Below are 15,372 nucleotides of genomic sequence, written 5' to 3' on the forward strand. Positions count from 1 at the left end.
AGACTCTTCTTTGTAAGGACACTGACCAAAATTCTTGCAACAGCCAGACCACTAGCTACTACATTTTACATCATTGACTAACATCTCAGGAATTCTTGATTATTTGCCCATTTCCACCTGTTTTTTTAGCCTGGTTTCTAAGGGAAGTGGTCTTATGTGGTCATCATGCAGAGCAGGCACATACATCTCTGTGCATGCTTCTGTTCTGCGCTTGGACACTGCCTAGCCCCGTTGAGGTTTGGGGTTTGGAGTTTTGGAGTTCTGTTTTGTTTTAATTTGAATTTGAAACAATCCTTGTAGCCAAACTGTAGTGCATAGGAAATAAAGCCAACATGAGTTTTTTTCAGAGTACACTAAAACCTTACCTATAATCATGGCCGAGTGATGGTAGGAGTCTCAGGCTTAGAAAAATGTCAATATTTATAACTTTTACTTATATACATGTACCTGAATACACACATAAGGGATTCAGCTAGCAGATGGTCAAAAATGCCTAAGAATGCAGAGTTTTTTTAAATGAAAATAAATAAATAAATGCATTCTTGTTTTGAAAGTCATAGCTGGAACTACCTCTGAAGTGTAAATCATGCGTTGAGTACGTCTGCTATTATTATTATGGCAAGTGCAAGCAAACAGCCAGGTGGAGACTAGTCATTCTATATATAGTAATCGATGTGCATTTGTTTGCAATAACTGTGTGAACACATCCTGTATGAAGATTTTTGCCAAATAAGATTTTTTTTTATAAGCTTTCAATGTTTATTTTCTGGAAATCACGCTTAAATAATGATAGGCCACTTCAAACCAAAAAACGAAAATTAAACTTAAACTGAAGCAAAGTTTGCAATAAACTAGGTTATTTAAATGGAATCATTTAGAAAAAGTTGAGTACATACTACTTGGACTTGTCCATCTTCTCCTATTTGGTGGATCTGAACCTGCTGAGCATTGGCTAGTGCATAGTGTAGCGCTTGTGGCTGGTTCTGCTGGATCTCATTAGAAGCTGAAACTGAACTCTGCGAACCCTCTGAAAAAGAGACAAAAATCCAGCTTTGTGACATGTGTTTATCTCATGCCAGTGTCCAGGCAACAACAAATCACGACTTAAAAACTGTGGAAAACAAACACAGTCAGTAAGCAGACACAGATCATTTGTGCATTAATACTCTTACACGTGCTTGTAGATCTGCTACAGGAGTTCCAAAGGCTATTTTGTCTCTGAGAAAGCGTATGTTTAAAACCATCTTTTGAATCTTGATTAAAGATTCTACAACACTAAAAGTCGTATCAAAGCAAAACCACATACATTTCCTAAGCAGCAGCCCCTACACAAAGGAAGACACCTGGGGTTACCTTCAGGAAACAGGAAAACCATTGCGTGATTTCAAGAGGATAACGATTTGCATTAGAAGCAGATGTATCACAGATTCCTTTCTAGGTTTTCCAGCTGCAGGGAAAGGATCCTTATAAATCTGATGTTACATATGCTTTCCTACAGACCAAGACCTCATTAGTGGGTAAATATATCACGAGATTCCATACATCCCTCTAGCAATCAGGAAAAAGACCTGGAGCTATCGATCAATGACTGTTTTTCAGCACATGTGACAAGTTCAAGTAGACGCTGCTAGGAAAAAACCTTAAAATGCCCCAGTATCATACTAATATCACACTACAATTCTGCACCAGTCCTAGTTTTCTTCCTTGGTTTTGTTTTTTTTGTTTTTACTTAAGACATCTTGGACAATGGGACTGTCAGAAAGGGCATTTAGAATAATGCATCATTTGAAGAAACACTTTACTTACAGCATTCTTATAAATGACTTTAACATTTTTCTTTTGCTACACCACAAAAATACAATGAATGAAATCTCTGAAGCATTAAGTGGTTTACAATTTTTCCAAATTATTTATTGCTCTGACAATGACTTCTATGCTAGAAGATAACGTAAAACACATTAATATCCAACATGTAGTTAGATTCAATACCACAGGGCTTTCAATCTCTCCAAGTACCGGAAACTATAATGAAAATATTTAAGAAACAGTGTCACTTACTTCCATTGTAGATCATTTCCTTACAAGATTTTATGTATTGCTTAAATAAGCACTGATAGGCCTTGTCCTGCTCAGAGATAACTAATGGTTGATATACTTCGATTTTTTCTAAATTATTGGGTTTTTTTAAGCCAGCACAGGAGGAAGTCATGAGTTATAAAATTTTAATACATCTACTTAATATTTTTAAGATTTATACTGAAAAGAGAATGTTAGTTTTGTAAGAATGAACCTTGTTCGCTCATACAAATATTTTAATGGAAATGTTCTTTAAAAAAATATCCATTCTTTGGGTTTTTTTTTCATCCTGTCTCCAACTGTTTGTGTAAGAAGATAATTTTGGAGTTTTATGTCTAAACATGGGGACTGGAAACTAACTCAAAACCACCAAGCTGGTATTTACTTACTTGTTGAAAGTTTAGTCGCTTAACAGTTCCACTAGACAGCTCTAATGGATGTTAATCTGCAAACACATAACTACAACCAGAACACTTTTGCGGTAATTGAGCAAAGCATTAACGAGTACATGGGCTTGCTCTCTTTTGGGCATCCATCTGTAATACTTTACATTTGACTAGGAGGTAACTGAAGAACATTTATAATTTCTTAAATATAGTCCTGCTGCTTAGAGTGCTACTCCAGTATTTCCTTCACTGTTGTCAACAGAAGTTTGCTGCACAGAATTCCAGATGGGATTAACAAATCACAGTTGCCAGAAAAGTCACGTACCTAACAGGAAAAATGCACCATCAACCAAATAATAGTGTGATTTTTTCCAATTCTGATATTAAATCATGCTTACTATTGGCAGTGGCTTTGCCATGGACACTGAAAGCAACAGATACTCCAAAAACATCATTTATCTAAGCCTTGTTGTCTTTCAGTTTTCCTCTCATTTCCATTACATCAGTCCTAATGACATTTTATGCAATTAATTGTCTGTATTTTTTAATAATAGCATTTTTGGATGCTAAATAGCTAAGCAAACCCGCTGTTACTTGTCTTGCTTCTTACAAGCTACCACTACTCCATTTGTTGTGATTTTGTCTTTCCATCATGCTGCTCAGTCCCCCAGTACATAATTCAGCAGCCAAGCTCAGCTACAGCCCAATGCTGGTCAAAACAGCATCCAAGTACATAATCCTTCATTTCAGTGCATGTGTGTACACACACACACATACGTACAAGTAAACTTCATACACTCAAACACAGAGCATAAACGTAAATATACACAAAGAGCAAAACTGGACCTGGGACACAAGCAAGTAAAAATGTGTTTCCCTTACAGAACTTTCTACCATTACAAAAACTGCAGTTCTGTACTTCTGAGGAAACACAAAGATTCATTTACAATGAGTATTTCTTTTCTAAGTTATGCTATAAAACAGTATTAAAGAAATAAGAGCTGCAGCAGATATATATTTACATATATATTATATGCACATATTGGAATACATTTTTAACTATAAAGGCCAAAATCCTTTATTTGTAACCCATCTTTTGCTTCAGAGATGCCAGAAATTATTATACTTAGCAGAGGTAGGAACAGCAGATGCAGACTGAATGCAGTCATACTGTACATCTCACATGGCCCCTTATAAACAGATTTCAGTTTGGCTTCTCTGCAATAACCACAGTTGGGTTTTCTTTCTTTTTTTTTTTTGTTGGATTTTGGTGGGTTTTTTTTTTTCTTCTTAGGAAGAAAGAAGAGAGAGGATTTAACAGTGTCTAAAAATAAAACATCCTTTATAAGTATTGTTTTTCCTCTCTAAATCTCTGACCAGACAAAAGTAATTATTTATCCGTTTTTAAACATTCTCCATTAAAAACAAACACAAACATGAATAGCACAAGGCTTGAATGGAGGATGTGTCAACAGTTATAAATCACGATCATGTAAACTATCTAGCCTCACATTTGCAACTTTGATATATTTGAGAATCCCTGGCACCAAGAAGCTACACAGCTGAACTCCTGCTTTGAAATTTCCCACTGCACTGGTTACAAAGGGGTATTTAGACATGAACAAACAGCTTATGCAGTGCTACTACTGAGTATGTTTTCCATGGTGTTCCCAAAGCAACCTCCGCTACATGGAATAGCCTGGGAGCTACGCATGGAATGGAAGATGCTGCACTGACTATTCCACAGGTGATTAAGCTGTGATATAGGGGTGAAAAAAACATGACTGAAACATTCCTTCCTTGCAAATTGAAACTGACCTATTACATTTTTCCTACTTGTTTACTGTGTGTGCTTGCGAGCTGTAAAGTAAATTTAGCCTAAGTGATCTTGCCTTCTCAGATGAATGTTCAACAGTTGGCAAAATCACCCCTGCTGAAGCAGTTACTTCTGTTACATCTCTCAATGATGATGTTCCACAGACACTGCTGAGCAAGGTGAGATTTGTCAGACAAATATCACCTGCAACCGTTTCAAGAAGGTGCGCGTTTAATTCTCAACTAAGATCAGTTTTAAAATTTCTCACTTCAAAAGCAAAACCTTCAGTGTTTTCTGATTCTTTCCTAGTCTACTTCATAGTTATCAGCAGAGCATCTGGCTTCGCATTTTGGAAGGAAATGCAGGACGTATAAATTCCATAGCAGAGGGATTCAGGCTTATTTTCCTTATGTGTTGTTATTCACACCCATTTTCCTGGTGTATAGGCCTCCCAGCCTCACACTTCTGCTTCTTGCAGATGTGTTTCCCTAGTAAGGAAAGGTTAATAGCTCGAGGTAGCAAAGCAGCCTTCAAACAAAAAGCAGAGAAAACACCATTACTGAACAATTAATTGAAATAAAACTGTATGCTGTAAACCATTACCTCTACCTCACTCAGTCAGTGCTAAATGCTTCCAATTCTGCAGAACAGCTTTGAGGATTTGGCTCCACATCCATTTTTGTATGTGACATCTCAGCCTAGCCTGTGCACTTCTACACACAAATCCCAAAGTCATAGAACTAATTAAAAATTCCAACATGGAAAACTGTGATAACAGCTTTAACAATCTGAAGAGAAATTAAAAGAAAGGGAGAAGCCACTCTTCAATTAATCCTCCTCCCAAAAACTTCATTTCCTAGTGCCTTCCCTCCACAGACTGCTAACATTTACAGAACGAGTATCTCGCTAAATTATCATGGCAGCCACGTGTACAACTCATCAGAAAAAAAGAAGAGAAAAACACACATTAAGGACCAAAGTGTTGGCACTGAGAAGAGCAGAACAAACCACTGCAATTAATACCTCAATTCCAATGAAAGGCAACAGCTTCAACGGAAAAAACAGATAACAAAACCCAAGTTCTGCCTACATGTAACAGTCTGCTACTACGGCTTTATGCAACCCATAAATCTTGTGGCTACTGTAAAGCTTCACAGTCAATGAAGTGTAGAACAATCTCAATTAATATTGTTGGGGGCAAAGGACTCAGAAGAGGCATTCATTCATACTCTCCTACTGGCTTCCTTAGACATGCTTTTGTCTGCAGATCCACTCCTCTTGAGCTCTTAACACTTGAATGCTATCACAGAATTACAAGGCCAAAAGCTTGTAAGACTACGTAAGGACTGTGGCCTCAACCTCCTACTTTTCTACATCATCTATGTAGCTAATTTTTCCATGTGATAAAAAGAGCAGAGAAGAAATCTGTTATCACTTTCAGCAGCACAACTCAAATCAAAGCCACATGCTACATAAACTTTTATGCACAACAAGCAGAAAAAGCCTTTGACATGCCTAACAAGTACATAAGAATGAAGCTCAAGAATAGCAATCCTCTTTAAATGTAAATAGCGCAGACTCATCTATTGTGCATGCAATAACTCAAAAGTCACAAAACTGCAGAACAGCTGATCCTTTGCAACACTTGACGGAAAGCACCAATAAACCTTCTGCTGTATTATTATGTATTATTACGCTATGACATACAGAAAGTTATCTTGCTATTATCAGCCCCTAGAGGTAATTGATGAAAAATATTATTTCAAGCCAACCGAATGTGACATTTCTGGATCTGAGCCTTTTTTTTTCCTGTTGCACTTCTTGGTCATGATTTTGGTATTAAGTACTACAATCACAAGTTCAGAAGTGGAAAAACCTTACCAAACTCTGGAAAAACTTCAAACAGGGAACGTGGTGTTCGCTCATTCACGCTTAGGACATTGAAATCAGATTTAAACCTCTTAATGACGCTTTCAGAATAGCTCAGCTGCACAGCAGACACTGTGATGCTATGCGTCTACTTAAGGCATCTATTGTTGATGGCAACAGTGCATCTTAAGAAGTGCTCTCTGAAGACTACAGGAATATCTTCCAGGGTAAACCTTAAACCTTCCCTATGAAATGATCATAATTTAGCTAAGAACAATGGGTTTAAGTGCTTCTGTAGATAGCTTAGGTTTATCATATTTAACCCAGTAAAAGGGAGAGCGTGTGCAAATCTTCCCCCCAAGTGGCACCACCTGAAATGCTCACAAGAGATGAAATAAAAGCACTTTCTTACTGAACTTCTGCAACACCACTGGTGTATCTGAACTACCAGAGAACATGATGACACCCTTACCTTAAGGTGCCCAGCAACCTAGCTTGACCAGTCACAGAACACCCTTCACTACATTTCCTGATCCAACTAAATCACTACAGCTTCTTTGAACAGAAGCCAGTCTTCTGCTGAGTGAGTGGAGCCACAGCTTTTCAGAACAGCTCAGCAGACATTGTGCAAGACACTACACAGCATATCCCAGCATCCTTCACAGTGTAGACACAACACAGTGGCCATTCACAACCTTCTACCAGACCTTTTTCTTCGTCATAGCTTTTGCGTGAAGCACCTACTACACTCCACCCAACAGATAAACTACACAAATACCTGTAATACATGTATTGACATGGGGTAACATACTACTCAGTGAAACCAAACAGATACTCTTCTGCAGAAAGCAGTAACCACAGTAGGGTGGAGACCTGACATAAAGCACCTAGAAGCTGATCTTAATAACTATAACTAACAATAATGGGAAAGACAGTTTCTCAAGTAGCTGTATTTCAGACTGTTAAAGGCTCACCTTAAATTGCCCCCGAAACAAATGCTACCATAAAAACTGTCTGGGTTCATATGTAACACTTTAAAAAGCCATATTTGACAGCTATGTTGTCATAACTGTGAAATACAGACCTCCTTTGCTTCAGAGCTGTGAAATATTACTTCTCTTTCTTGCTAGCTGGCAGCAGGAATTCTGCTATATCCACTGTACAGTGTGTATAATAAGGAACAGATGCCTGTGAATTATGATGCTGTAATTCCACTGAAGGGTTCCAGGGATGTGAAGCCACAAAGGCAAAGTCTGAGCAGCTCACGAAGTTACCTGAAAAGAGCAGTGGAATTACAGCCCTGTCATGGAAAAGTTACCTTTCAAACATCTGGGAATCTACTTTTTTTTTTACCTTGCATCTTTTCTTCTCTTTCTTTTTCCCGTTCACTTATTTAGCCTCTCAACCCACCTTCCTGTTTTTCCTCATACCCCTCTTCTCTCCTCAGGTGAAATACCATTCCCACCTGATTTGGGAATGCAAATTAGTTTTGCAAAGGAACACCTGATTCTAGAAAAGTGGTCTGTTTTTCTCAGACTTTTTTCACCACCGGTATGAATGCAGTGGTGAATTCATCTAACATCTTTATGGCCTCCCAGAAAATGATGCCAATGACATTCTGAGTAAGAGCAGTATTTTAAAGAAAATTAACAAAAGACTCTGGATCCATGGGAACATTTTCACATACCATTACCAGAGGCAGCTGTTAATGTTATTGCCGGTACTCTACTCTTGGCTGCACAGTCCATACAGTCCTGCCAATGACGTGCCAAGATGTCTCAGCTGAACCTCATCATCTTCTGGACCAAAAGACATCTTTATAAGGACATGCAGCCACTTCTTTGCTATGAGGGGACACACAGGCGGCCTAAAAACTCCTGGGAAAATCCTGGATGCTGATGTACCACAGGCAGCCAGCTCAGCTCCGGCTGAATGAGTGAGCCTGGGCACACAACCCAAAACACCAAGGTGGCTCTTACAGAACCAACCCCTCACTGTCCATACCTGCTACTCCCACCTGCCCAGACAGCACACTATTGAAATCCCAGGAGTTAATTCAGGTCTCCCTGTACCCATGGAACAATTGGTTCACAAATCAGGTTAGTGGAACCAGGTGGGGGGAAACTCTGAGTTTTCAGTTTAACAAAAAAAAAAAAAAACAAACCAAAAACCCACCAAAACTTCTTATCTCATGGCCTTCTGAAACCAAGAATCCACTGAGCCTGAATAATGTTTTACATCTCTACACAGGTCTCCCCAAATCTCCAAACCAGGAGATTAAGGATTAATATTTTTTAATAATAGATCTTAACAACAGTCAAGGAGTACAGACTAATGAGCACAGGCCCATAATATTCACTTACTACTGCATTTTTATTCTAAAATACTGATTGCTTAGAGACTGAAAATAAAAATCCCATTAACATATATGGCTTATGGTTATCATTACTTTGATTAGTTGTTTTAATTTGAGAATTTTGGATATGATTCCCAGTTCCAGCACATAAAATTTTCCATTGAAAGCAGATTTTGGCATTCTTTGCATGAGATACAGTGGTTAGTGTTAACATGCAACCAAAAATTTTATGCAGGCAAATAAACTTACTTCCTTTTCTTTGGGCTCACTTCCAAAACACTGTTTTTAATATATGACGTACAAGTGTCCCATAACACTGCTTTATATTAAAAGCATGAGCCAGAAACGTCCTATGAGAACACTTCTTAGGCCAGTATTTTTCATTTGTTATTATTATTCATGTCTACATACCTATATGGAAATATAAAATCACCTACAACATATTTAAATTCTTCAGAGGAAAACACTTCAAGAACAAAATTTAGCACGTCCAACTAAATGGTGCGAACACACCAAGAAAGATTTATTCACTTAACTCCTCTTGAATATCAGCTGCAGAAACATTTTGACTCTCTACTGAAAAAAAATCACCATGGTAAAAAAAAAAAAACAACCCATACCATAGCATAAAGCTGCATGTACTTCAGTTAACACATGGAGTTGGATGCTCTTAAGCATCGCAACGAAGGCAGGCATTCAGATAACGTACAAACCCACAAAGCCAATCTCTCTCCACTCTGGAATGTCCTACACTCCTTTCTGGCAAATCCATAGTTTACTACTGTTCTAGATACAGACTCCCTTTTCCTTCTCCTTGTGAACACACACACATATACACATCTCACTTCCTTTCTAGGATCCTTAATGCACTGCGACCAAGAGCGTGACTGCAATTTGTAGATGAAACAGGATTAGAAGCTCATCCCACCAGGGATCTACTTTGGTACAAGCACCATAAGGCTGGTGGAAGCCAGCCACCCCAGGAGGTGCTTGGCTTCTGCTGGGGGCCCACGATGATTTAACTACGAATGGACAGCTTCACTTAGTACACAGACACACTCCTTGAGAAACACTGTAGATATACACACACTGTAACAGAGAGGCCTCTTCACAAATGAGAAATGGTACTTCCAAAACAAAAATACAAGAATATAAAATCAACTCCGAAACTTCTATTGTGAGAAACATGGGTTTCTCTATTTACCCTTGTTATGCAAAAATATCCACATTTGTAGGTACTATGCACACCTGTTGCAAACAGAATTAAGACTGAGGTAATTTTCAGGTCTATTGGAAAGCAGATGGCATTACTGCTATAAGTTTCAGTTCCTGTTGGGGTTGGTTTGGTTACTGTGAGTTAAGGAGAGGGTTGTCTGCTTTTTTTTACCTGAACCACTGTAAGATGATGATGAAGGTGTTCGCCTTGAAAAGCTTTTCACAGCAAGACTCTGCCCCCGCTGTTTCCGCCTCCAAGCTGTTCGGCATTTGGAGTCTATGCTTTGCTTGATTCTGTACCAGTCAGATTCTGTGATCCCAAATTTGTAAAATAGGTGACCTGTAATTTAGAGAAAAACATAAAGGGCTGAAAATTAGTATAAATCTGGGGGGCTTTTCCCAGAAAATGCACGGATGGCACACACTGTCACACGCCATGCTTGACACTGCCTAAAGAAACACAATGACATTATGAAAAAAGCCAAAGCCATAGTGATGTGGTTGCAACAACTATTCACAAAATTAAATAACCACAGTTATGTATTTTTAAATATCAGAAGATTAGAAATTTCCTAATCTACACTTCTATCCATGGAAACTGCACTTTATATTAAAGCTGTGCAACGCTAACCAACGGAAGGATCCACTACTTCAAAGCCAAATCTAGAAAGATTTCTTTCTCACTGGTAGTGCCCCACAGTATGTATACATCTGGTAAGTAGGAAGCCATATAAACCTCCCTATAAAAAGAAAAGGCAAACCCTCTTTTAAAGCTCAGTTCAAAATTCATCGGAATCCAGTAAAAATGCAATACAAAATTAGAATCCTCTGAAAATGTTACCACTACTATTAAGTCATTTAAAGAGCCACATTACACACTTTCCAGTCTTCGGTGCTAAGTTGCCAAACTGTTAAACAAATACAACGTTCGCTTATAAGTTGAGCTGAGTATTTTGAAACCAAGCTCATACAGATTGAGTTCTGCTGCCAACTCAAACCAGGTTCATTCTCATGTGCACCCGAAAAGAAAGCCCAAGAAAAAGAGGGAGGAAAAAGACCATTTCAGGTATGACACGAAATACTTGTTTCAAAATCTGGACAAAAGGCTTTAAAAACTGGGAAGGAAGCGTTGTGCATTGTCAGCTGTTTCAAGGTTCCTCCTTATATTGCTACATACTTTTACTATTTCATTGTAAGCTTCCAAGTGGTTTAGATTTTGCATAAAGCATCAACAGTTGAGAGCATCTGCCTGTATGTTAAGAGAAATCTATAATCCACGTGGCTGCAAAAAAAGAAAAAACCCCCACACTTGAAAAAGCAAACCCAAAGGTTCAGACCCCAGGAATTAAAACAGAACTATGTGAACATTTATAACATTCCCTAAAACTTCAGTACTTATAAACTTTCCCAATTTAGATGTGCAATACTGCAGTTAAACATTCCAAAGCTGTAATAAATGCTTTTACTCAACATGACTATGCTTGAAAGATCTCTTTAAGGTTTGTATATTCCTTTTGGTATCAAGACAAATGATTTGAAGCCTACAGCCGCAAAATTCCACGTTCACACAAAGAAAGAGCTTTGTACTTCCTCTGTATTACAAATGAGCCCAGAGCCCTCAGAAACTGCAGTTTGCAGGTTACTGATCTACCACAGTGAAGCACAGTACTTTATCTCTTACGTCATCATAATTTTTTAAACACATTTATTTTCTGATGCTCCAGATAATTTTTTCTATAATCTGTTCAAAAAGCAGTTTGAAATCAAGTAGAGAACATACAGGAGGAAAACACTGGTATCCAAAACCTAATTCAAAAGCACTTTAAAGGCCCCAAGATTTCTCACTGGCAAGCAACAGCAAGCATGTTACTTTAGAGACTGCTTTACAACCCCTACATTATGTGTCCAAAAAGGCAGTGGGAGTAGTAAAGGAGGAAAATCTGCTGAAATTATCTGCTGCTGTGCAAGTTCCCTTTCCATAGGTGTCAGCAAAAGGAAAGCACATTCTGTATTGCGAATACCGAGACCACATTTCTCAGTGTAATCTACTGCTAATACGCACTACACAGAGAAATACATTTATGAATGTCTGTAGAAGTGTCCAATAAAAATAGTTGTGCTTTAACTCTTTATGCGATTTCAGCTGTCAGTGCGTACAAAAGTTCTTCTGTAGTCCTACATAAAACAGCCACATGCTCTGTGGTGACTTTGGAAAAGTGTCCGTGTTTCATTCATAAATACATTCTAATGACTTTCACATTGTATGTTGCTCTGTTTGGAGACGTGAAGGAATCAACTGTAGGTGAGAGAAAACTCTCAGAAAAGCAGCCTAGCTAGGAATTTGAACTATTCCTTAATTCAAAGAGAAAGCAAAAGAAACATAAATTAGCTGGGAAAAGACACCTCAGGTGCAGTGACTCGTGCACACAAGGAGACCCAAGCCGCGCAGGACAAGTGCTTGAGAAAGATGATGAATGCCAGAATTGTGGCATTAAACATCCCAGAAACTGCTCTCTTGAGGGAAGACAGGAAAAGACCTTCCACTTACTGATCACAAAAGCTATCATTTAATCAATGTGATAAGGAATGGCCATGAAATACTGGATAGAGACACCACTACCTCCATGGACAGAGCATGACTACAGAGGAAAGCATGGGAAAAATCAATAACAAGCTAAACAGGGTAGAGTCAGACAAGAAGACTGCAGGCTAGAGAAACCAAACACATTAGGCACAGATCTTCAAACCCAGGTGTGCTTATTTCTTTTCCTTTATTCATGAAATTCTTACTTCACTGTTATGGTGGTTGGAGGTGTAAAGCTGGTCTAGACAAAAGGCCTGCTGTTTGCACAGATTTTTACCATAACTGCCCACTCAGTCACAGTAACTGCATGTGCAAATTAGGCATGAAAAATTAGCCTTTAAGTACAAAGGTATTTGATACAAAGGTTAAATGAATTTCAGATGTACAAATCTATCCAGTTGGTATTACAATCTAAAACATTATTCTTTAGAAACCACATTTTATAACAGTCCACCGATGACTGAAGAAAAACCTAATGCTAACGACAGCGCAGAATTTTTTAAGCAGATAAAAAGTTCACCATAACATCAGAAACAGGATTTACCTGTAGCAGAGATACATCCCCAAAACATGTGCAAACAATATTTGAAAACTGGAGCATGCTGACTTTCTGTTCTCTATCCATAAATGATCACACGCAGGAGAGCAGTCAGCTGTCTCATTCCGAGTATGTCAAACACCAAGCAAAGTCAGAAAGGCAGCAATAAAGCAAGATTCTGCAAATGAGGCATTTTAACTTGGGGAAGTCCATATTAGAAAAGACAGAAATCCTTCTGCGAGAAGGGACTTGACTTTTTTCGGAACATTTGCTAGTCAAAAGCAGCATGAAGCACTGTAATTTGTAAGCATCACAGTATCTATAAGGCACATAACGCTGATAAAACACTTAAAAAAATACATTTGGCAATATAATTCAGTGCTTTGGCAAAACGACAACAGTATTTTGGAAGACAGAGGGACTCATACAAGAAAAGTGAAGTAAAGGATTTAGATCATCTAAGGATGCCTGACCGTGTTTTTAGTGGTCTTTTTATTTAGGACAATGGATGGTTGCAGTAACATCCAATACAAAGGATGTGCTTGTTTTTAAACACCGAGGGTCCAAAGTTTGCTTGCTTTGGAAACCTCACTTCCTAAACAAAGCTTTATGAAAACATACCAGAAACTTAAAAATAGTTCACTTAGTTAATAAATTGCAAGTGCTTGAGTACTTTCTATAGACCAGATACATACTAGCACCAGGCTTGGGAGACAAAAGGTCTGCACAAAGAATTCCCAAAGACACAGACTATTCTGAAACACGGGGAGGGGAAATCGCTTTGGTTCACAAGCCAGAACCATCGTTCAAATCCCATCAAGCAAAAAGCTTAGGAGGAAGGCATATGTGCATCAGGAAAATTAAAGAAGTCAGCTTTAAAACCTTTAAAAGCTGACAGGTGCATCACACTAAGTTTTCCCTTCCGCATCCTGTATTAGAAACACAGCACATTCTTGACAAAGTTCCTATAAAACTATAACAGGACTGACACACCAAGTTTTAGAACGCTTCTTGTGTACCACAAAATAAATCTTTCTATGGTTCAATGCAAAATAAAGCTTGGAAATGCAGTGAAGACAATCTGGTACAAACACAAAGATCATCACAGCAAAGATGCCTGAATTCCATACCTCCAAACTTCTGGAGCATCTACTGTATAAAATAGAGGGGAAAAGGGTTGGGTTTGTTTAACAAACAGGGCTAATTAGAAAAAAAAAAAATCCACAAAACTGTAAAAACAACGTTCCTGAGAAAGTAATCCACGCTTTGTTAAAGGTCAGAAGTCAGTCAGCAGACGAAGCAATCCACATAAAACATTAAATTGTAAAGAAATTTAATTAAGAACAAATTTAAGAGGAAGAGAAGACTTTTGTGAGATCAAAACCAGACATGAAATGTTCCAGCTTGATACTGCATTCAAAATCAGTCTCTTAAAAAACAAAAGTATGTCAATAGCTTGCACTCGGGTACTGCTAGGTTGTGCTGCTTCCCAGCATTCTTCATGAACACCAGATTTCCTTAGGAAATTTAAAGGTAAATCATTATGTTTGCAGGCTTGGCAAAGTTCCTTTGCTGCCCTTTATGCTGAGATGGCACCGACTTTGCTTCTGTGGCTGTTACATTTTGGAATGTTAGGGAAAGTGTTACTGACAGAAAAATCTAATTACCACATGCATAAAATACGTATTTACATTAAACATGTAATCCAAACAGATTTGGTTAACTGTTCCTTCCATTTCCAAATTCAACGTAATTTTTTAAATATACATAAAAAGGAAAAGGATGTCCTACTCCAAATTCAAGTGATTAAGCTGATGAACAGAATCTTTTTTTTAATTGACAAGAATATGATGGATAATACAAAAAAACAAGGGCTTCAGATTGTGCCTGCACAGAATCATGAAGAGGGGCGATTATTTGGGGGTTTGGCTAACAAAACACATTTTTTCACATAAGGGTCATACATTTGGAGTTCTTTTTATTAAACGAATAGCATATGACAACAAAATCTGCTGTACTAAACATTGGAACAGCGGAGGAAAAAATTAAGCACCTCTGAAGTTACATCTTGCGCCTTCAGGCTTCAATTCTTCAAACATAATTACGCTCATACATTGAGCATATTGAAACAATTTTTAACAGTAATTGTTTACTCATTTGACAGCTGGGGAGGGGGATGAGCTCCACAGCTGGAAGGCAGTTTCCCCCTCCACAACTCCAAAGTGTTTCAGGGTTGGACAAAATGATGCAGGAAGGCAAGGGCAACATCGTCCTCAGACAAGGAAAACTTGCCCCTTATAGCTGGTGGTTTGGCAGAACCTTGGCAGCTTCTTGAACATCACATGCCTACAAACATCAATCATGTCACCAGATAACTACTTTCCATAACACTGTTCTCATCCACAGGCTAAACAGCATCCAAACAGAGATGGGGGGGGGGGAGATGTTAAAAACTCAGAGGGAGGGAGGAGGGAAGAAAAATGCAGCTACCAAGCAATTACTCTGTTTTCCATTTTATTTCTACAATTCCTT

The 15,372-nt window shown here is 38.3% G+C and overlaps 1 protein-coding gene across 4 annotated transcripts in view; it reads right to left on the reverse strand.

The window, feature by feature from the left end:
- Nucleotides 1-15,372, reverse strand: part of BANP (BTG3 associated nuclear protein) — a 151,763-nt gene that overhangs the window by 72,504 nt on the left and 63,887 nt on the right. For all 4 annotated transcript variants that reach the window (XM_061477358.1, XM_061477357.1, XM_061477356.1 and 1 more), the window contains exons 8-9: nucleotides 9,891-10,058; nucleotides 897-1,027 (exon numbers count right to left, since the gene is read on the reverse strand). In XM_061477358.1, coding sequence (XP_061333342.1) covers nucleotides 897-1,027; nucleotides 9,891-10,058 — 299 coding nt within the window. The remainder of the gene's footprint in view (nucleotides 1-896; nucleotides 1,028-9,890; nucleotides 10,059-15,372) is intronic.

The sequence above is a fragment of the Pezoporus flaviventris genome, unplaced genomic scaffold, assembly GCF_033815535.1.
Source record: "Pezoporus flaviventris isolate CSIRO_AGI_PZ_B2104156 unplaced genomic scaffold, CSIRO_AGI_Pfla_v1 ptg000105l, whole genome shotgun sequence".
NCBI lineage: Eukaryota > Metazoa > Chordata > Aves > Psittaciformes > Psittacidae > Pezoporus > Pezoporus flaviventris.